Source organism: Amphiura filiformis, chromosome 2 (assembly GCF_039555335.1).
Source record: "Amphiura filiformis chromosome 2, Afil_fr2py, whole genome shotgun sequence".
Lineage (NCBI taxonomy): Eukaryota > Metazoa > Echinodermata > Ophiuroidea > Amphilepidida > Amphiuridae > Amphiura > Amphiura filiformis.
The window spans coordinates 85,241,053-85,264,107 of record NC_092629.1 but is presented as its reverse complement, the minus strand read 5'-3'; the positions used below and the strand labels follow the sequence as shown (position 1 = coordinate 85,264,107).

General features: G+C 38.6%; 1 protein-coding gene across 1 annotated transcript in view; it reads left to right on the top strand.

Annotated features, from left to right (window-relative positions):
- LOC140144215 (uncharacterized) overlaps positions 1 to 21,787 on the top strand; it is a 95,140-nt gene extending 73,353 nt beyond the window's left edge. Inside the window, exons 21-30 of the mRNA XM_072166032.1 lie at positions 7,916 to 8,067; positions 8,952 to 9,151; positions 10,109 to 10,156; positions 10,837 to 11,018; positions 13,145 to 13,305; positions 14,634 to 14,818; positions 15,822 to 15,875; positions 18,241 to 18,393; positions 19,966 to 20,081; positions 21,470 to 21,787. Of these exons, the coding sequence (XP_072022133.1) occupies positions 7,916 to 8,067; positions 8,952 to 9,151; positions 10,109 to 10,156; positions 10,837 to 11,018; positions 13,145 to 13,305; positions 14,634 to 14,818; positions 15,822 to 15,875; positions 18,241 to 18,393; positions 19,966 to 20,081; positions 21,470 to 21,787 (1,569 nt within the window). The remainder of the gene's footprint in view (positions 1 to 7,915; positions 8,068 to 8,951; positions 9,152 to 10,108; positions 10,157 to 10,836; positions 11,019 to 13,144; positions 13,306 to 14,633; positions 14,819 to 15,821; positions 15,876 to 18,240; positions 18,394 to 19,965; positions 20,082 to 21,469) is intronic.
- Positions 21,788 to 23,055: the final 1,268 nt, after the last annotated feature.

Below are 23,055 nucleotides of genomic sequence, written 5' to 3'. Positions count from 1 at the left end.
CAATATAATACATTACCTTAAAATATTTGCCTTCTTCCTGCATAAATATCTCCCATTATAAAGCATCTACTTGATTTCTAAAGTTTGAATACTAAGCCTACTGTCAAAAAATTCCAAACTCTTTTTACTCAAGATAAAGCTTATTCGTCCGTTTGCATAATCTGTGACTTTATCATATGTTATATTAGGCCTACAATATAAGCTTATAGCTTACCTTTCATTCCAAGCATCCAAGTAACAAACAATCCAAGTAACAAACAATCCAAGTAACAACAAATGCGACAAATACAAATCCACGTCTTGATTCTAGCGCAGCCAATATGATTATGCCCCGGCCTGCTCAATTTTTGGACAATACCGGGTACGCCCAGGTTGGCACTAACCAAATTCATACTCCAATGGCTAGTGCAACACATTAAGGTGAACCAATGATGACAATTGTACTTCCTTGCCTGGGCACTTACAAGTCATTTCATTGGCTTATGACATTTGTACGTCATTAGCAACTGGAGTGATACAGCTTGACACCAACTCCTCATTAAAACCTGTCAAAAAATCAATTGGTTGACCGCCTTGTCCCAAGAGGAGTTTTTGTTTCATGAAACTGATATGAAATGATTATCACATTCTGTTATCTCATTTCATTTCATTTTCTTTTGTTTCAAAAACAGGAATAGGATTACCCGAGACAAACCAACCAAATATGATCAACCATAGAAAGTTTAATCTACTAATTAGAATTAAATGAACATGATGAAATTAAAACCTCCATTGACGTATTACTCCCACGTTAACAAAGTATCTCCTTTGTTAATTACAAAGTTATACTTTGGAAAAGACTAATCCAAAACTTTAAAACTTTTCAACAGGGTGAATCAAAATGATTTGCACACAACTTAATCTTTTTTTTTTTTTTTTTTTTTTTTTTTTTTTTTGCATCTTTAGGTGCTGTAGTTTTGTCAAAATCCGAGATTTTGAATAAAACGCCGGATCCGGCGCTTTATTATTACGATGGAATTATTAGTCGAATGCATACACAATGTTCATAACACACAGTACATACACGGCGTGCGGGACGGTGATATACACAACAAAGGGTCGTACCACAACATGACCAAAGGAGTGGTACGTATTGGCGACATGTGCGCTGGTAGTAAATTCCAATTTTCTTTGCTTTGCCGTAGTAGTTCGGCTCAAAAATAAAAGGGGATATATATCTCACAGTAAAAGCTAACATTTTATGAAATGCTAATCTATTTTGTTTGAAAATGTTATAATATGGCTTTAAGTTGGTCTAGAGAGGCCTATATGGATTGCCATGTACCAATGGACAATTCATGTTGGGTCCTCTTTCATAGGTCCTGGCAAAGCCACAAAACTCTGAATTGGGCAGATTAAAGTTACTTTGTCCACAAATTGCATGGTAAAAAAAGAACGAAACCCCCGCATCACATCCATTGACAGCAACATAGGAAGGAAAGGAAATTAAAAAGTGTAATTTGAATTCAGTAAATGATTTACAGCTTCTGTGTGGGCAGAAGATTCTGGTGTGATAATTTATCATTATTTTGTTTCATGTCAGAAAACAATCACTTAATTATTTAGTGTAAATTAAAACTTGTGGTCTAAAAAATCAAATCGAAGCTGAGAAGATATCTTACACTTCCCATAATGCATTTTTTCCAATTCAATTTTCTGTACTGATTGTTATCCAGTGTAACATGGGGAGGGTGGGATAGTGTAGTGGCAGGCACGTACGCAGGATTTTTTTGGGGGGGTGCTGATTTTGAAAAATTGGACTTTTTTTCCAAGGAGGTGCGATTTTGTGAAAAGTGGACTTTCTTCCTCAAATTTGGACCTTTTTTGACACAAAAAAAACGTAAAAAACCTGATTTTTTGGTTCGCTACGCTCGCATAACTTCGGAAATTTTGGGACTTTTTGTATACTTTTGCAAATTTGGGCAGGTGCGGTCGCACCCCCGTACCCCCCTGCGTACGGGCCTGTGTAGTGGTCTTCTCACTCAATTCTCACCACTGAGGCCGGGGTTCAATTCCCCACGGTGCCACATGTGAGTTTGGTTGCCAATCCATGCTCGTCCTTGCAGGTTTTTCTCCGGGTGCTCCGGTTTTCCTCCTGCATTTAAAAACGGACCTCTTCCCATTTCCCTGTCCCATCATATCCGGATGGCATCCCTGAATTTAGTAGCTTTTGAGCACTATTGGGCTTAGCCTGGCTTCGGCTGAATGTTATAAATAAATAATTCTACAAAATCCGGTGCCAATAGCCTTTTTTCCATTCTTTGGTCCACAAACACTTTGTCAAGCATTTAGGGCATCAAATATGTTGTTTTTCTGGTAGAACTCAACGAGATCTACACAGACATAGTTTTTCATACTTTAAATGCTTTCTTCAGCCTGATTAATCCTTGCGAAGGCTCAAAAATCGCTAAAAATGTGTTTCCACTGCTCAAGTGTCACATCTAACCCTGAATATTTTCTTTGAATAAATGCGATTTCTCTACATATTTGTTGTTTTTTAATTAGATAACGCACCATCATATTGTTTATCAACATTATTTTTTAGTGATTAAAAGGTCTTTGTGTAATTCTAAAATAAATTGCACTTTCCACCAAAACGCTGTGAGCTACGTTACCCCTTTTTAACACACGTTATTGGAAAGAAGTAAAGCAGAGGTATCAATGTAATTTGCGGTTTTTGAAAGGAAACACTCATAGGTTTTTAAAAATCACATGCTGTAGCATTTTTGGCATAGAAATGTTGTAAACATTGAAATTTCGACCGACCATGGTGAGCTACGTTACCAGGATTCTATAGTATGCACTTGTATTACATCTACTTCCTAATAATATGTGAAAGCTACCAGTGGTCGAACCCCATTTATATTAGAATTAACCGACATAACGTACTAAAGTGTGCAAGTCACATTATAAACATTAAAGACCCGTGAACTACGTTACTGTGACCTACGTTACACACTCATTTACACATCTTTAAACTTCTATGAAATGGTGAATTCGGGTTTACATTTCACTCAAGTGATCTTTAGTTTGGTTTTTATGAACTTGGATTGAGTAAAACCAGCCCATTTTGTAGCCGGTAACGTAGCTCACATTACATTGAGTTTTAGTGTTAAAAAACATCATGACCTCCTGAAAGAAAAATATGCAAGTGGTGTTGGCAATCTTTTACATATGAAAGTAGTGATACATTTACTCTTAAAAAACACTCTTAAAATCACTGACCTGTAGCCACAGCGTTTCCCAGGGTATACATGACTTAGGCTGACTGCGTCATTGCATTATGTGGAATGCATGCACATGCAGTGGTTTTAATAGTGAGCTTTAGTGAGACTCGATTGGGTTAGGGATTTTTAATGTATCATTTGATGTGATTACTTTAATATTCTCCACAGGGGTCAAGTTTCAGACATTTCAGAATTGTACCTAGTTCATGACCATATTTGGAATCAGCATTAAAAATTGCATTATAATGAGTACATACACGCCTAGTATTGGTTCTGTGGTTCTTGGGATATAGCTCTTGATATTTTGATTTAAAAAATCTCAAAACTTGGGGCTTTTAAAGTTGAAGCCTATGGCTAGCAGCGCAAAGCATTAATTAAAAGGCTATTATTGCATGTGGATGTGGCCGGTGAAATTAACAGTAGCGGCACCAGGAATATGATTTATATGTGTGTGTGGGGGGGGGGGACCACAATAAAATGGGAGGAGGGGCAAAAATCTGAAATGTTACAAAATAATTCTGAATGTAAGATTGGATACTGAATACCACATACTTACATATCACACACATGAGAAACTGCTATTGTCTTTGAAGTATACAATAGTATACTTGTTATATATATGATTTATATATGTGTGTGTGGGGGGGACACAGTAAAATGGGGGGAGGGGGCAAAAATCTGAAATGTTACAAAATAATTCTGAATGTAAGATTGGATACTGAATACCCCCAGGGGGGCCATGCGTGGCCAAAGATTCAAGTAAAAAGGGTCTTTTTTCATGATCAGGCACTGTACTTACGTATCGTGAATAGGGTATCTAAAACAAGGAAATTTGAGAAAAAGGGTATACATTGTACAATAAATCAGTGTTTAGGGTCCTTTGAGACAAATGTAGTATGTAATAAAGGTTAAAAATTATGAACTTTTGAATTTGTGCTTTCCCAGTTTATCATGAATGGTTTTAGAGTCAAGATTTACTTGCTTCTAATGGGGGCAAAAATAATGTCAATACTTATTTATAGGGTATGAAATTGCACTTGTCATACTTGTTTAGGGGTGCATTTTCAGACCTTGTAAATACTTGTTTAGGGTGCTATTTGAAACTTTGTGGCCATGCATGATACCCCCTTGTCAATGACCAGTGCCCCCCCCGGGTGAATACCACATACTTACATATCACACACATGAGAAACTGCTATTGTCTTTGAAGTATGCAATAGTATACTTGTTATATATATGATTTATATATGTGTGTGGGGGGGGGGGGGACCACAGTAAAATGGGGGAGGGGCAAAAATCTGAAATGTTACAAAATAATTCTGAATGTAAGATTGGATACTGAATACCACATACTTACATATCACACGCTCTACGCTGGGACTCAAAATCCATCATAGTCACTGCACTTACTGTATGATACAATGAGAGAAGTTGATGCTCGCAACTGAGAGAATCATTACGAGAATCGATTCTGTGATTCTCGTCGAAATCTAGATCCTGGCATAAGTATGTGACGACGATTCAGTGCATTAGCCTATGCGCCCCTGCTCTTTTTAAAGGATTTTTTTGTTTTGGATTCCATGTAGTTTCATTTACGAAAATTTTAAAGACGCTCATCGAGCACCAATGAAAAAATTTAGCATGCAAACGAGTTTATCAAATGGTAAAAACATACAAACTATGTTGTACTATTTCCTTTTTCTACAAAAAGTAGCATTTGCCAACTGGAAAAAAAATCGCATTAGCATAACTCTTTTCACTAAAATGAAATTAAAATCGCAAAGCACTTTGCTTTTTGGGCAAATGTTTGAGATAAACTTGTTGTTTTTTTTTTGAACAAATTCATTTGGAATGTAGATTTCAACTGTAAATTTTGTTCATTTTGAACAATTCCTTAGTAAAAACAAAGTTTTTGACTCACGTTTTAGTGACGTTTTAACCACTACACTAGTGGCTTCATCAGACTGGCAACTCATCACATCAAAAACTTCGTTTTTACTTAGGAATTGTTCAAAATGAACAAAATTTACATTTGAGATAAACTTTTTTTCTTTGGCCTAAGATATCCCTGCACACTTCACTCACACTATTCGAGGGGCGTCACAGTTAGCGAACAGGGCTAGTTCTAACTTGGGATGCATTTATACTCTTTCTTTCTGAAATTGACAATCCAGAATCCTAAGGGAACAAACCAAAAGCTTGATGACATCCTATAAACGAAAGTACCTTTGTTTAAGAGGCTGACCCCTCCATCGCTTCCTGAAACATAAGTGTGAAATATAGAAAATTCCAACCTGAAAGATCAACATTGACTGATATTTTAAGTGATGTTTTACAAGCGTAATCAGACTTTTTGACGCCCTTCCCCCTCCGCCCCCCACGAAAGGAATTTTGTTTAATGGATGTCAACAGGCTTTTGGTTTGTTCCCTAATTAATTAGTTTTCTTCATTCCTGTTGAAATATCACCAACATAATCAGTGGCGTAATCAGTGGCGTAGTGTGGGTCATCATATTGGGGGGGCACCGACCATGATTGGGGGCACAAGCCATTTTTTACCATTTTCTAAATTTTGCAATCGATTGGGGGGCACTGTAATATCCTAAAATTAGTACACTGCTATTTTGTGTGGCAACATTACATCAACAGCTGATAATGCAATACACCCGCAACACCACCACTTAGGGGCTGTGCAATAATTATGAGGGGGGGTAAAATTTCCGAACGACCCGCCAAAAATCGCTTGACCCCTCCTCTCGGCCTGCCAAAAATTGCTTGCCCCCCCTCTCAGCCCGCCAAAAATTGCTTGCTCCCCCCTCTCAGCCCGCCAAAAAATCTTTGCCCCCTTTACACATGCCAACATTTTGGGATCCCAATTTGCAAACCTTATAAATGGTCTAGATATATGTTGCGATCGCAGCGAGCAGGAAAATTTGCATATTAAAGCATTTCCGTACTGTTTTCCTAAGCCTTTTATTTAAAAGGCGCCCCATGAATGTGTGCCAAAAATGGCCTGTTCCCCCCCCCTTCGGCTGGCCAAAAATTTCTTGCCCCCCTCCCCAATTTTACCCTCCCCCAAGGCTCATAATTATTGCACAGCCCCTTACCTACCGGATCACATACGATGCATACTGACCGTGAATAAACTGAATAGCTTGTTTGTTGTTATATAATATCATTTGTCCATCTGTATCATTGGATTAACTCCAGAATTTTCTAGGCACGTGCCCCCCTGCCCCTATGATGCTACGTACGCCACTGAACATAATAATATTCAATCTTTACAGAATGTGCAGCCCTGACAAGAAAACTTGATTAGGCCAAAAAAAATTGTTTGTTTGTCCATAGAGGCTTATGAAACAGTTGGGTCGGTAGGTCGGATTTTTTTGTTTTTTTTTGTTACAGATATTGCACTTGAAACTGACAATTTGAAGACTGGTAAATAAGTCAAAACACACAGCACTTTACTGGTTTAACTCTTGAGATGGTTCTGCATGTTATACTGTTCATTTTCTTAACATTTTCTTTCTTTAAATTTATACTAACCACTGTTTTATACGATGTCCCATCGATGCCAAAAAAAAAATCAAAAATCAAAAAAAAAAAAAAATTCAAAAAAAAAAAAAAAAAAAGACACGGTCGCGACCAGGGTACACGGTCGGTCGGACGGGGGCAAACAAACAATTTTTTTTTGGCCTTAATGTGCAACTGGATCTGACGGCCAATGTAATGGGCTACTCCAATTGAAATCCAGACACCACTTCAGTGGGTGTAAATTTCCAATGGAGTCACCCATTCAGGTAACCCCTTTGGAAATTCATACTCCATGTCTTGTCTTGCATAGGGGGTGTATGGATTTCAACTGGAATAGTCCAATATATAGCTATGTATCTATGAACAAACCAGTTTAACCCATTTTAATCATGAGATTAACTCCATGTATTTTCATTAGCGTAGCCTCCCCCCAATTCAACATCGTCTGAATTATACCCGAGGGCATCTCCCAAAAATAAAAATACCCAAATGAAATATATTTGTGACCGCCTGTGGCATAAGCGTATGTTACGTTTATATAAGAGACTAAACTTCGCTGCTAGTCTCTCCTTTGAATGTGAATTTTGATTATGTTTAAAATCTAGGGTTAGAAACCCTTAGATTAGACATGGGTCTACATTTGAAGAAAAATTCTTAAACAAGGTTCCCTTTTACTGCAAAATTACCCTTTTCGTAGTGGGTATGGGTTTTGAGGCTGGAGCTGCACATCCCCATCCAAAATAAATCCAAGTATCCCCCCCCACACACACCCCCTCTCCTAAATGAGAATGAGCCTGTCATGGGTGATGTTGTATTACATATCCTCTATATGTGACCCATCACATCGAAACATGGCAGTTGTCGGAAACCCACATTTAAAGATAATAAGGAAAATGTGCCACGAAAAATAAAGAGAATAATAAGAAATTTGAACTGTTTTTGTCACATAAAATCGCCAATTTACATGCGATATTAATGGGAGAGGTGCCATTTTAAAGCCTAAAAACAGTCCTTTAGTTTGGTAAAGAAATCTTCAAGTTCATTTTGACGACAACTGCCGTGTTTCGATGTGATGCGTCACATATATATCTTCTCTTTATGATGATTTGTTACTAGGTGAAAGTGGTTCTACAACGATATGGGCAGGATGTTTTGACACTGACATTTGATGGCACAGCCTCCAACAAGTATGATTGGTTTACTCCAGAAAGACTCATTAATTCTCCTTATGATGAAATAGCAGACTACAATTCATTCTCTATTAGAGGGTAGGTATGATTAGGTGGGTCCCAAATTTTGGCAACAAAAGTTTTATGACCCCCTACAACCAATACACCTTACCCCCTAAACAGGCTAAAATTGTATTGAAATCAGTTTTTTTGAATAAAATAAACACACTATCCTTGGTCATCTTGTGACTCCCTACATTTTGGTCATCAAAACTTTTATGACCCCCTATTTTTCTTTCCAAAAATGTATGAAGCCCGTATATTTGGGACCCCCTTCCAAAGAAAATGATAGCCCCCTTAGTTTACACTTGGAACAAGTTAGAAAATTACGATACAGACGATTATCGTAATGTAATTTGAGTTGCATGGAATCGAAAATGTCCTGTTTTTGAAATAATTATAATGACATTTCAGTTGTCAGTTCCAGTTAGGTCAAACTAAGGGATTTTGTTCCCTCAGTCTTCCAAAAAATCTTGCCCTCCCCCCTTTCGCACATGTCAAATTTTTGGGATCCCAATTTGCAAACCTTGGTCTAGATATATATTACGACCACAGCGAGCAGGAAAATTTGCATATGTGACGCCATCTGCTCCACGGGGGCCAAATGAGGCATTTTTGACAATTGAGTTACTATAATTATTATCTTGTAGTAACATTATGCTATCATTATACTGAAAACACCAAAGGTCTAGCATATTTGGTTCTAATGTTATCAGGTTTTGTGATGTGTATTTTCTTATGTATTTTATTGTTTTTTACTCCATATTTTTGCCTTTATCTCGATTTCAAATTTGCCGCCTTTGGCCCCCATGGACCAGATCATGTCACATATTTAAGTGTTTCCGTACTGTTTTCTTAAGCCTTTTCAGAGCGTTTGTATTTCTAGACCTGTTTTAATTTTGATTGTTTTTATCATTTCCTAGCCCCCATGATGAAGGAAACCCATACCGTCACTTCTACATCAATCACAGGTATGGGGCCTGTACCAATGATATAGGTTGGTTGGTGGTGCTGGAGGAGCAAGATCCGGGTTTTAATGGGTGTGCCTACGAGCTGGCGGTACCACCAGAGAAACCTGCATTCTTGTATAGTGATGGCCAAGCAGCCACCAGATGGATGGATGGTATGGATTCATTGTATTTTTGTTCTTTCTCTTTCTTTTGTTGTTTATTGTTTCTCTTTCTTTTGTTGTTTCTCTTCCTTTTGTTGTTTTTCTTTATGTTCTTTCCCTTGATCTTTCTCTTAATTTTGTTCTTTCTCTTTCTTTTGTCCTTTCTTTTTCTTATGTTTTCTCTATTTTGTTCTTTCTCTTTCTTTTGTTCTTTCCCTTCTCTTGTTCTTTCTCGTTTGTTCTTCTTTCCTTTTCTCTTGTTCTGTCTTTCTTTTTTCTTTCCCTTTCTCTTCTTTCTCTTGTTTTTTCTCTTTCTTTTGTTCATTTCCTTTTCTTTCTCTTTTCTGTCTCTATCTTCTGTTCTTTCTCCTTTGATCTTTCCCTTTTGATCTTTCTCTTTCTTTTCTTTCTCTTTTTTTGTTCACTCTCTCTTTCTTTCATTCACTTTGGAAGTTGGAAAAATTGATCTGTAATTTTTCACACAAAAATATTTTGGTCTTTCACTTTGTCTCTCCTTCTTTCTCTTTTTCATTTTGTCAATCTTTCTTTCATTCCTTCTTTTTCTCTTTCCTTCCTTCCACACTAGAACACCGCAACATTAGAATCTGGTATGCCACTCCTCTTTCTCTTTCTTTGTCTTTCACTTTGTCTCTCTTTCTGTCTCTTTTTTTTTCCCCTTCTTTCTTTCATTCTCTCCTTTCTTTCTTCCTTCTTCCTTCCTTTCTTTTTGTGCAACATTAGAATCTGGTACTCCACCCCTCTACTTTCTCTTTTCATTTCTTTCTCTTTCTTTTTTCTTTTTGTTTCTTTCTTTCTGCCGTTTCTTTCTCTTTTTGCATTTCTTTCCACTCCTTTCTGGCTTTCCACTTTTGTCTACCTTCCTTTCTACCTGTAAAATTAGAATGAACTAATAATTTTAGTTCAATTTTATTTGTGATAACAATTATAAATAATTATTTGATTTTGCAGCTCAAGTTGCTGATGCTTTCCTTATCTACATAAAGTACAAAGAACTTGGTAAGAAGATACTTTTCTTGTTCAGATTTGTTTGCACAGTATAGGCCTGGGAGAAATTATCTGTGTTTGTGGAAAATGTTATTCTAACATTTCAATTTTCATACAGAATTATCGCCAGTGCGCGGAAGTTTGACTTGCTGTATGATGTGATTATAGGGTCTTTGGGTGACAGATGGAATGGAAAAATAAGATGACAGAGTATGTGTTCAGAAACAAAATAATGGGGTCTTTGGACGATGCTAAAAAAAGGTTCTGGACACTACTGGCAGGCCCGTACGCAGGGGGGTGCAGTTTTTTTATGCTTTTTTGGTCAAAAAAGGTCCAAATTTTGGGAAGAAAGTCCACTTTTCACAAAATTGCCCTCCCCTTGGAAAAAAAGTCCACTTTTTCAAAATCAGCACCCCCCAAAAAAACCCTGCGACGTGCCTGACTACTGGTCATCTAACAGCATTTCTGATTGGTTGATAACTTGAAATGCTCATTTCAATTGCTAATTATGACTAGGCTTTAAACTATTTATGGTCAAACTTGCATTTGCAGATGATCTTATTAATACCCTCCTTGATTGGTTCAAAATTGGACACAATATTCATATTGGCCAATCGGCAGGTAGTTCTCATGGGGTTAACAGCCCTACACTGAATTGATCATCAAATCTTAACCAAATTTGTATTTTGCAGCTGTTTCTGCATCATCAGGGTATGACCTTGCCTTTCGCGGTGTAGCAGGCAGCGGACAAGATATTCTAGGCCTATGGGAATCTCCCTCCTACTCGGACAGTGCAGGACGTATAACATACTGGCAACACTTTAAGAGTCCTCTAGTAGAGAAATGGGATAGATTTCTGATTACAGTATCAGAGGTAGGTTTTGGGATGGGGTGTGTGGTCAAGATATTCCAGGCCTGTGGGAATCTCCCGCCTACTCAGACAGTGCAGGACTCCAGGGGGCCACTCAAGATAGTGTACACATGCATGACCAAATTTTTTTTAAACACCCCCTAAACTAGTTTTACCCTACCAGCAATTTTAGCCCCTTAAGGGCTGGGGTATGAACGTTTGGACAGTATTTATTTTGGGACATCAGAGCACATCAGACATATCGAATTGCATTCTGAATACGAAGAATGTCATTCTGATATCAAATAATTTTGATTTTTTGAAATTCGCAATTTAATACACATTTTATGGCAAATCATTAAAATTGATATTTTTGATATTTAACAGTACTTGAATTAAACACCAAAAAAAATTAGGTCTTTTGGGGAAAAAAATCCATATCTTCAATATGAAAGGTCAAAATTTTCAATTGACCGTCGGCTTTTCCTCCCTGCTACACACACTTTAAGAATATATCATTAGATTTATATAATTTACTTGAGGACTGTTATATATCAAAAATTTGAAAAATATCAAATTTTTATAATTTGTCATAAAATTTGTATTATATTGTGATTTTCAAAAATGAAAATTATTTGATATCAGAAAGACATGCTTCAGTATTCAGAATGCAATTCGATAGGTCCGAGGTGCTCTCATGTCCCACAAAAATACTGTCGAAACGCATAATAAACACTCATTTTAGATCCCTTAATAAGGTAATTTAGAATAGAATTTACCCCCAAACATGCCAAATGAGTTTTTATGCCACCGGAGGTATTATGTTTCCTGGTTGTCCATCTGTCTGGCCATATATCTGTCCTTCTGTCGGTGTGTCCGTCTGAGCTTGCGAGTGCAATTTCTCGGAGCTGGTAAGGCGTAAAGTGATGCAATTTGGTGGAGGGGTGGCAATTGGCGGTCTCCAAATTTTAGCAGGTTTTCGTCTCAAAATATGGTAATTAAGTATCTAATTTGCATAATTTATGCATGTCAAGCAAAATAACCTTGTGCACAGATTATATGGAGATCTGTACGAGTTACAGTGATGAAACTTGGCAGAGAGTAGCACAGCCAGAGGTTCTTGACCTGATTTCATTTTCAGCGCAAAATATGCGTAATCGCAAGGTCATTGTGAGGTCATTTGGGGACATCCGGGGTCTAATCGCCATATATTGTTGCAGGATCATGGTATTTGGTGGGAACAACCACTGTAGAAAGACAAAAGTGTCATGGTCATTTTGGGGTCATCCGAGGTCAAATCGCCATAGATTGTTGCAGGTTCATGAAATTTGGTGGGAACGACCACCCTAGCAAGACAAAAAATGTCAAGGTCATTTTGGGGTCATTCGGTGTCATCGGGGTCAAATCGCCATAGACTGCTGCAGGTTCATGAAATTTGGTGGGAACGGCCACCTTAGTGCAGAGGCAAATAGTGTGAAGATCATTTTTGGGTCAAGTGAAATTGCATCAGTTAAATGATAGGCGTCAAGGTGGAGGCATTGCGGCCGACGCTTTGCATCAAGAACCGTGTAGGTCGAGAACCGTGAAATTCTAGTTAGCTAGTAAAAATAAAAAAGTCGTATGAGTTGACTCGATATGAACGCTAAGGGACCGTTCACAAACACTTGTAGGGGGGCCTGATGCAAAAAGGGGGGCCCTGAAAATTTTGACCCTCCTAAGGGGGGCCCTGAAAAAAATGACCGATAATTTTCATGTCAAAAAGGGGGGCCCTGAAATTTTCGAGGTCTGTAAAGGGGGGGGCCCGAAAAATTTTCGCGATAAACACCTTTTTCAGTGAAATCCTGTAAAATATTTATGTTTTGCTTGTTGCAAATAAGGATGATTAGTGCCATAGAAAAAATGAGTCACCGGGTAGTGTTTTTTAAGTAAAAAATGAGTGACAAATTTGAAGAAACATGCCGTCTTTTAGTGACTGGTTGGTGGCTAATTCAATTGAAAGCACCTGTACTTTCAGAGAGGGTGAGGTAAAATTTGGAACTGACATTTCTTCCAAAATTGTGGCTGTTTAAAAAATATCTTACCAATATGTTGGTTAAAAAAAGTTGAGACTCAACACTTTACATGTTTGGTGGTGGCATTATATATTTCAGGTCAAAGTTCAGCTGAGAACTAATGGTGACACTCTTTTTGAGATGAGCTTTGATGGGGAGAATTCAAACAAGAATGATTGGTTTACATTTTCCAGGCTCATATTATCACCATTTGATAGCCTGAATCAGGACACATACACAAACTACTTTTCATTGCAAGGGTAAGACAAAAGCTGCTTGATTTCTTTTCTTTTTGGCAGGGGGGGGGGGCTCTCAAACATGAAAGTGATGTACCTGTGCCTACCAGAGTATGACATAGGGGTCTGGTGGGATTTTTTTTTAAAGGGGGTCTTTCAGTGTGGACACCAGTGTTGGACTGTTCAAAATGGGTGTCACTGACAGTAAAAAAATAAATTTATGTGTAAAAATCAAAATTTGCAATTTTTGAGCTAAAATTGCCCCAAAAATATTACAAATTGTTGATTCGCACACAAAAAATTGCACATTTGGTATAAATTTCTAAAAAAAAAGGTCATTGGGTGTAAGCTGATTGAAAAAGGGGTCACTAGGTGTGCAGTTTGCCTCAAACAAGGGGGTCTATGGTTGTCAGGATTTGTTTGGGGGAAGGCAAAGTGAATTTCAGGGTGGAGGAAAAATTATCAAATTTTGCATAAAATTGCAGCAAAAAGTGGAAATTTTTGTAATTTTTACTGGGGGGGGGGGAAAGAGTTGTGACTGGGGGCATTTCCCCCATGCCCCCTGCTACTGTTATCACCATGAAATAATATGTGACCGTACACGGCGAATGAGCCGTAAATTCATCCCCCGGTCAATTTTGTTTTATTTCGTGTATAGAAAATATACATCATAAGCTTTAAAATGGTATATCATTTGATTTCAAACGATATCCAGAAGCGGGGTTATGGTTTGTTAAACTTTGCTCCTTCAACAAAATAGTCATTTTTTTCATTTAAACATGTGTCTCTTTTTCCACATTGTTGGCAATAAATATCAAACAGTCACAATTGGCGGTCATTTCAAATCATCCCCAAGTCAACGAGGCTTAAGAAAGTTCTCTCTTTGTTAATTGTTGGTTATGCATACCTAGACAAAATACAATGCCTGGAAACCCACCACTTGAACAGGATTTGGCCAAAGCAAACAAAGACCAGATCTATTAAAAATTCCATAGCCACAAAGGTAGAAGCTTATTATCCACTTCAACAATAGGATTATTAATTGGTGTTTGACTATCAAAATGAGATAGATGTCGCGCTAGCTTGAGTTACCGATGAATACGACCGTCATACACATTTTACACCTTTACTCAGAATACAATTTAGGGAATTTACGGCTCATTCGAGCTGTACGGTCACATATCATCAGAAAATAGGTTAGGGTAAAATTAATCCACTATGGCCAAAAATAATGGCTGTTTTAATTTCATACACATGATAAATAAAACAATCTCCAAAATGCAAAATCTGAGTTGATCGGGCCAGGTGGGTTTGTTTGTCATCTTATTTCTTCTTTTTTCCTTCTTCATTAGGCACTCAGTTATCAACCGACATTTCTTCATCAATGAGAACTACCTGGGTTGTCCAGAAGACCGTGGCTGGTTTGTTGTTATAGACCATGGAAGCTACCACCCTTGTAAATGGGATAACTCGCATGGTACAGGCTTTCCCAAGTTTTTGTACAGTCAAAGTGGGTCGTCAACAAGTTGGGAGTCAGGCAAGTATAAAACAGCTGCTATAAGTGACCGGTTGATCACCGTTTCCGTCCTGTTTGGTCCGGTTTCTGTTGTTCTAAACAATGGAAACGGGGCGAAATCGCTGGTTAACCGCCGGTAGAGTTTTAAAGAAAAACATCAATTTTCCCAAAAAGAAAGTGGGACGGCCATGGCCTTCCCAGCTGCCTGTTTGCTATGGCCCTGTGCTATGCCAATCCTGTCATACAGGCTCTGATTATTTTGAGAACGGTGCATTCTCACAAAGAGCAGCTCGTGGGTGGTTGGGGTCCCTTATTATAAAACCTACTCCCCATTCCAGAAAAATACAGCACTAATTTTTGGGGATTAAAAAAATATTATCAAGTTCTGCCAAATGAAACATAGCTCAATCCTAATCATTCATTTAGTACTAATTGGAGATAAATAAGTTCACTATTTTATCAATTTTTGAAAAAAAAAGAGCCATAAACATGCATTTTAGCATGTTTCTGACAATTGAGTCACAAATATGAAAGACTTGATACGGGTCTAAGCATTCAAAATCTTGAGTAGGCCTATATGTGGAAATTTTGCCCAAATTTGATAACTTTAATTGAATGATTAGTAATAAGAATGAGACATGTATTTTCCAAAAATTAGAATGCATAAACTGAAAAGAGTCTTAGTACTACAAGTCTTTGGGCTTGAATTTCACAGCATATGAAAAACACTTGAGTTAAATGTCTCTTATATTGATATTCAGTTATTGACAAAAAAAGTGTTAAAATCCTTTTGTTTTTTATTGTTTTCAGCGATTGATAAATTGACGTAACTTGGCAATGAAAAATTGTATCAAAATTGGGATTTCAGTTTCTGGAAGCTCAAAATGTCCTCTTCAGAACCATAATTATGTAAAACTCATTTTTGACCAGGGTCGACATGCAACTCATTCCCCTTGATCATGTCACATATGCCTTTCTTGCTGTCACATGACAATTAAGTGATCTTCTTTTGGTTATTTTGTAGGATCTGTGGGTGCAGCAGATGAGTTTCTCATATTTATCAAGTACACCAATGACCGTAAGTACTTTTTCTTTCCTCTTTATCTTTGCACTCACCAACTCATTTACTGACACAGATCAATCAGTCAATCAAGATGTCAAGTAGGCCTGCAGCTAGCCAACGTCTTGGTCTCCTTTGTCTCCTTTGTCGTACAGCCCCCCCCCCTACCTTGTTCACTTCTCAGAGAGCAATGATATGTAAGGTTATTTAGAGAATTTAGGAATTTTTGTTTTTACTATCCTCTACCATGTGATAGATGACAGGTAGGTCCAATATTTTGAGTAGTGGATGCCGGCGCATTCTTAGTCGGTTAAATATTATTTTAAACACTGTAAACTATTTTTGAAAGCAAAAACTAAATTACCATCATAAAAATTCCCCTTATTGTAAAATGAACAAAACTTGTTTACAACTTCACGTATTCTGTTGCGTTTACTGCTAGCGTGTGCGTGTATTCCGCACTAGTCTACGCATACAATGCGATACTTACACGCACCTCTATAAGTGTATTACGCGTTTTTAACTCTCATGATGTCTACGGTCTGATAGACGGCACCCAAAATCATGCGATTGTCCAATCAGATTATGTGTCTACGAAACTAGACCACTCCCACTGACTAAGAAGATCCTATCCAAGATGGGATATGCCAGCTCTGCATGTATGGGTGCTCCACCCACCTCTCTGTCTAAACTTGATGCTATACAAAGAAGAGCAGCATGCATCATTGGTGTCTCAGAAGAAGATGAAAAGACCTGTCAAATACAACACCTCATGACCTGGGACATAGAAGAGCAGTGGGGCCATTATTCGATTTCATAGGATGTTCTATGGCAAAGTTCTAGAACTGCTTCAACATCTGTTACCAGATCGCATGATCAATCGGATTCTCATCTGCAGCGTTCCATCAGATCGCATGACCAAGCTGTCAGAATGCCAAGATCCAACTTGGTCAGCCATCAAAGATCTTTCCTTCCATCCTCAGCTCACTTATGGAATGCTCTACCTGGTCCAATTACCTCCATCCAACCAGATGGAGGTTCATAACTATCTTGGTGCCAACCTGTCAGCGCTATCACACTGATAGCAACTGCTAATGCCTTGCATAGTTCAGACATAAAAAAAAATCAAACCTACCCACTCACACATCCACCCGACAACAAATACTGCCCACTCACTCACACACCAAAACATTTAATCCCTCACTTGCCCACCAAAACGTGTCAGCCACCCACCCTGTGAGTTTTTCACCACCAACTGGATACTGGATTTTTGAGATTTTTTTCTGACAACCTAGGCAATCAATACTGCCCCATGGTGTCCCTGGTTGGAATAATGCTATATTTGGCATTTTCAGATGGTTTTCGGTGGTATGTAGCATAATATTAGCTCAAACCGGGGCTTTTATTGTAAAACCAAGTCGCCAGCAATTACAGATGCACCCACTCACTCACAAACACACCCCCTCACATGTAATCGCCTCCAAACCTGGACGCTGTTAGGACCATGCAAACATGGTCATCTGAATCTGTACTCAAGCGACATACCGAGGATGTTTTCCGCCATTTTGTTTGTGTATTTTTGTGTGTATGGAATTTTAATCTAGCAACTGCGGACGTTATTTCTTATATACCGATAGAGGTTGTATTTTGCAAATACATTATACATGCATTTGCAGTCATTTGCAGACGTCCAGAAACCGAGGACGATCTGCCATTGCAGGGTGATCCACGGTTTGAATGTTAAGTGTGTGTCCTCATTTACTGGCAAAAACAAACGCACCCTACCACTACCACCATCAACCATTGGATACTAGGGTGTAAGCTTAAACATGTCACCCCCACCCACCCACCTACCCAATCCTTCACTCACTTGAGGGAAGGCAGCTTCCCCCCTTTGCCAGGGCTCAACTCCGGGGGAATCTGTATTTTAACCCTATGAGAACTACCTGCCTATTGGTCAAGTTTTCATTATCAATTGGACCAATCAGCAACATAATTTCACCACACAAAAACATTAGGGTGAATTACTTGCAAAAATCCATTCTGATTGGTGATTAAATTGAAGAAATCATGTAATTGACCAATTAGAGGCAATGTTAGATCAGCAGGTAGTGCTCAGGGGGTTACGGGTGATAGCATGCTCATCATAATATGGACTCACAAATCCACCAAAATTATGTAATTTCCTCCATGTGAAAAATACATTGTTAACAAATATTTTGCTGATTTATCTACCCTAAGAAAGTACATGTATTAATATCTGCATATTCTGTCTGCAATTATTGGTATTTTTATACCTTATGCATGAAGTTTGATTAAAAAATATACCCTCTCTTTGTCATTGTTGTATTAACATAACAAAATGCTATTGTTCTGCTTTCAGCACTTGCTGCACCTACGCCCACCTACCCAGCACCAACTGTGTATTCAGCTGATAATGTGTCACCAGTGCTGGCAGGGAGGGAATTAACCGTCTCTGAATATAACACAGATAGGGATGTACATCAAAGTAAATATACGTGTAGCCCCCTGGCAGGTATGTAGTGTGCACAGTGGCGGTGCCAGGATTTTTTTTCTCATAATTTTGGGTTTTTACTGGGGTGCAACAGGGGTGGGGGGCAAGAGTTCTGACCCTGGTGTTGTCACTGCCTATTCAAAGGCGTAATCGTTCCCAAAATCAAAAATAACCCCCCATTTTGCGCGGTTTCAAGAATATTTTCAGCATTTGTTACCCCTATTTTACACAAAAACTGGTACAAATTAGCCTTAAAAATTACCCCTATTTTTTGCATTTCAAGTATACACTTTTACAAAAGCACCCCTTTTTTAACATTTCAAGCACACACACCAAAGAACACAGCGGCCAAACTGGGAAGTCCCTAGTGACGTAGTCGGTGTAAACAAGCCCCAGAATTGAACCAACTGAGTGAGTTGCTAAATATTAGGAAGGCACAAAAGTTTCACAAAAGTGAAATCCGGGAGTAAATTGAGCAAGAAATGGTAAGATTTCATGGGATTTCAACATACTCAGGATTCACAAAAATATAGCAGTTTTTAATTTCGAGCACACCGTCGTCAAAAACAACCCTATTTTTCAAACATAGTTTAAAAATAACCCCTTTTTTCACGAAATTGGGAACGATCGTGCGTACACATAGTCAATGTTAAGTGATAACATCGGGGGAATTTCCCCCTCATGCTCCTGTGGCACTGCCACTGAGTGTGCATGTTGGGTGCATTTTGTAAATGTAGACATCTTTACTTTACTCAGAGAAGATGAGAATCTTCTCTGCTTTACTTGATTCCAATAGACGTATGACCTATTCTGCCCACTGTGTGTTACAGTTATAGGAGCATTGCTAGTTATCATTATTTTGACAGAAGTACTTGCTCAAATTCACTGGAATTTTCACACAACCTGGGAAATGCATTTTATTTATATATGTGATCTAGCCATCTTCTTTTGTTCCATTATCCATTGTATTTCTTTTGTTCAAAGTCTGATCGACTCTGGATTATATTAAGTATACGGGAGTGCTGGGGTTACCTGAATGGGTGACTCCATACAAAATCTCCACCCCTCTCTGGGGAGATTAAGGTCGATCATGTCTTCCATAGGGGGTGTATGGATTTCAACTGGAATAACCCATTTTGGAGCAGACGACCCTGAATGGCTGACTCCATTTGAAATTCACACTCCCTGTATGGGAGATTAAGGCCATGTCTACCATAGGGGTGTATGGATTTCAACTGGAATAACCCATTTTGGAGCAGAAGACCCAGAATAGCTTACCCCATTTGAAATTCACACTCCCTGTCATGTCTACCACATGGGGTGTATGGATTTCAACTGGAATAGCCCAATGTGTCACGAAGAATGTCTACCATAGGGGGTGTATGGATTTAAAATATAATAGCCGATTTTAGAGCAGACAACCCTGAATGGGTGACTCCATTTGAAATTCACACTCCCTGTGTGTGAGATTAAGGTCATGTCTACCATAGGGGGTGTATGGATTTCAACTGGAATAGCCCAATGTGTCACAAAGAGTGAACCAAAATGACATGACATTTATTTAATTATTCTTACTTATTTTTATCAATCAAGCGGAACGTGTAACAACCACCATGACAGCCGTCTACACACTTGTACCCAAGGATGGTAGGCGTAAACGCGATATCCGACATCGTAGAAATCTTATAGCATCTCTGCAACTCCCACAGGTAGTGTGATGTTTGTTTGTTTTTACGGGGTTTTTTAATATATGAAATTAGTGATTGTGAATTAGAAAATAGATAAATGATGTTTATTTGCACAGGATTCCCAGCCATTCCGGGAAAACAAAAATCCATTTTCCAGACAAGGAAACCTATGGGAATTTAAAGAAAAAAAAACATGGGGCCACTCAAATTAAACTTGCAGTCATCCTCAAGCAGCAAAACGCTGAAAAGTAAGGTTTTCAGCCTGTGGCACGGCCCGCGTTGGCTGCGATAAGGGTATCAATTTCAAGTTTTTTTAGCCACTTAGGCCTACAAGTCGGCGTTATGGGTAGTGATTTTCATGTTTTGTCAGAAACCATTTCCAACTGGTATTTTACATACACAGCAAAAAATATTAAAGCCAGTACGGGAGCCCGAGTATTAGGCCTACTTTATTGTGTCAGTGAAAAGGGTGTATATTTTGAGTTGATCAGTGAAAAGGGTTCCTATATTGTGCTCCAAGGTCAGTGATAAGGGTTCATTTTTTCACTCAATGAAGGTCGGTGTTTAGGGTTAGGAATTTGAGGATGACAACACATAATGGTATGTGAGTGCCCCCCCCTGGAAAAAACAGCCAAAATAAAGGAAAACTCAATGAAGAGTGTCCCAAAAGGGCAATTATTTGTCTACCAATTTATCAGCGCACCTCCAAATGGGGAGTCAAATTTTTCACACACTGTGGATTCATTTCTCATGGAATTTTGAAAATATTTGCTGTAAAACTCACATGGAATCTTGTTTTTGTGAAATGCTGAGTAAACCTGCTGTATGATGTTGTATTGGTATTGAGCAGGCAGTGGGGATTGCAGCTACCCTCACCCCCACTCCAGGGACTGCCTTTTGAGGGGAGCAAGAGCAATTGCGCTTTACTGCTCTGCTTAAATCTGATATAGGAGAGTGATTTTAGCTCTCCTTAGTTGACCATTCTCTCCTTACATTCTATTGTAAATAGTCTAAAATGCTCTCTTTGAAGGCACCAGAAGAGCTATTTAATGCTCTCCTGCAAATTCCAAAAGACAGTCCCTGCCACCCCACCTCCACCCAGAAGAAGTCAACTTTATAAAAAATACACTATGGACCACAATAACCTCATCCCAATGGCATAGTCCAATAACCTCAATAAAACAATCATAGTGCAAAAATTGACCTTAAGTTGCAGAGTATGAGTTTTTGTACCTAAATTTTCAAAGGTCATTCAATGAATGTACCAATGTATTGGGGTTAAAGAACTGTGCACTAATAGATGCGCATGTTTTGGATCCTAGTGATAGGGTAACAATGTCCTTGAAGGTCCAAATTAGAAAGAAAAATTAATAATAATAATGTCAATTTCTTGTCCTTTCAACTTTCAGCTGCAGACTGTATCATTTGGAACCAATGGATGCCCACCATATTCCAGCTTCAATCCTGTAGAGTTCTCTTGCAACTGCTGGACAGGGTATCATTACAATGCAAAGACCTTCCTCTGTGACGAAGATGTCCAGATGGATGACCAGAGGAATATTACTGTGGTCAATCACAAGTATAATGGCACACTCAGGGAAAGTGAAACTGATATGGAGGAGGCAGAGGGAACACGGTCACAAGCGGCACATGTTGCATTGGATTACTATAGCATCATTTTAAGTTTGTTTTCTGGTGTTTACTGGTTAAATTTACACAAATTATAGGATTTTGATTTTGCGGTGGCTCGGCGCCCACAAAAAGTCAGGCGCCGCTCTGCAAATTTAGGGGGAGGCGAGGCACAAAGTATGGTTTTGTTGCGATAGGGGGCGTGTGCCGGGTGCGCCCCCTACCTCTAAATCTGCCTCTACACTTTGAATGGAAGATTGGCGGGCGCATATCAAAATTACCCGGAGGTTAACTATTTGCATACCTGCCAACATTGAAAACCTAGAAAACAGAGTACATGGCGAACGTAGGGCGCGAAGCGCCCGTAGTATCGCCTCTGACAGCGGGGGGTCCAGGGGCCCGCTTAAGGGCCCCTGGTGGGGTCCAGGGGCAAAGGCCCGGTGGGGGTTGAGGGGGCGAAGCCCCCCAAAGCTAGAGGGTTTCTACACTGTAAAAACCCTTATAAGCCCCTTCACAGAAGACACATTTTATAGAAAAACAACAATAAAGAACAAGGTGAAAATGAAGCCCTAGGCTTTTATACACTTTGAGGAGGGATTTATACTCCATATCTAGCAACAATTTCAACACATATTTGATGACTACAACCTTTGAAAAAAATGTGAAAAAACATTCTGGGACCTGTTTTTATAAGTTTGAAAAATATGCTTCCTTCACACAGAAATTGTGGTTTAAAAAATGCAGTTTCCTATACTTTTGTACATAACAATCATTCGTTGAAGCGATTTTTTGGCTTTATAACAAGGCCTACGTGACTGATAGGACATTGATATCGTTATGAATATGGCAGCGGCGAATCGGATTCGCTTTTGGTAAATTCATTTTACATGCATTACATTTGAATTCGAGAACAAGGGATCAATGCTATATCTATAGAGGGCAGCATATCGATTTTTAACGGTTGCCGCCGGTGACCGTACTGTGATGCACCGTCAACTAACCTTGTATGCCGCCCTCGTTTGATTACTTATTATGCTGTTATCATCTGGTCTCCGTTAAAAAAATGATATGCTGCCCTCTATCATGTACAGCATTGATCCCTTGTTCTCTAATTCAAATGTAATGCATTCAGTAAAATAAATTTACCAAAAGATTTAATCCGGATTCGCCGTCGCCGTATTCATAACGATATGATGTACAATACAAAGGTGAAATTTTTTTTTAAATCAATTTTTTCTTAATTTTTTCAAACTTTTTAAACTTTAGAGAACCTCTAGACCTATTCTGAAGGTTTGCATTTGAGGAGGGATTTATACTCCATATCTGGCAACAATTTCAACACAATCATTTGATGACTGCAACCTTT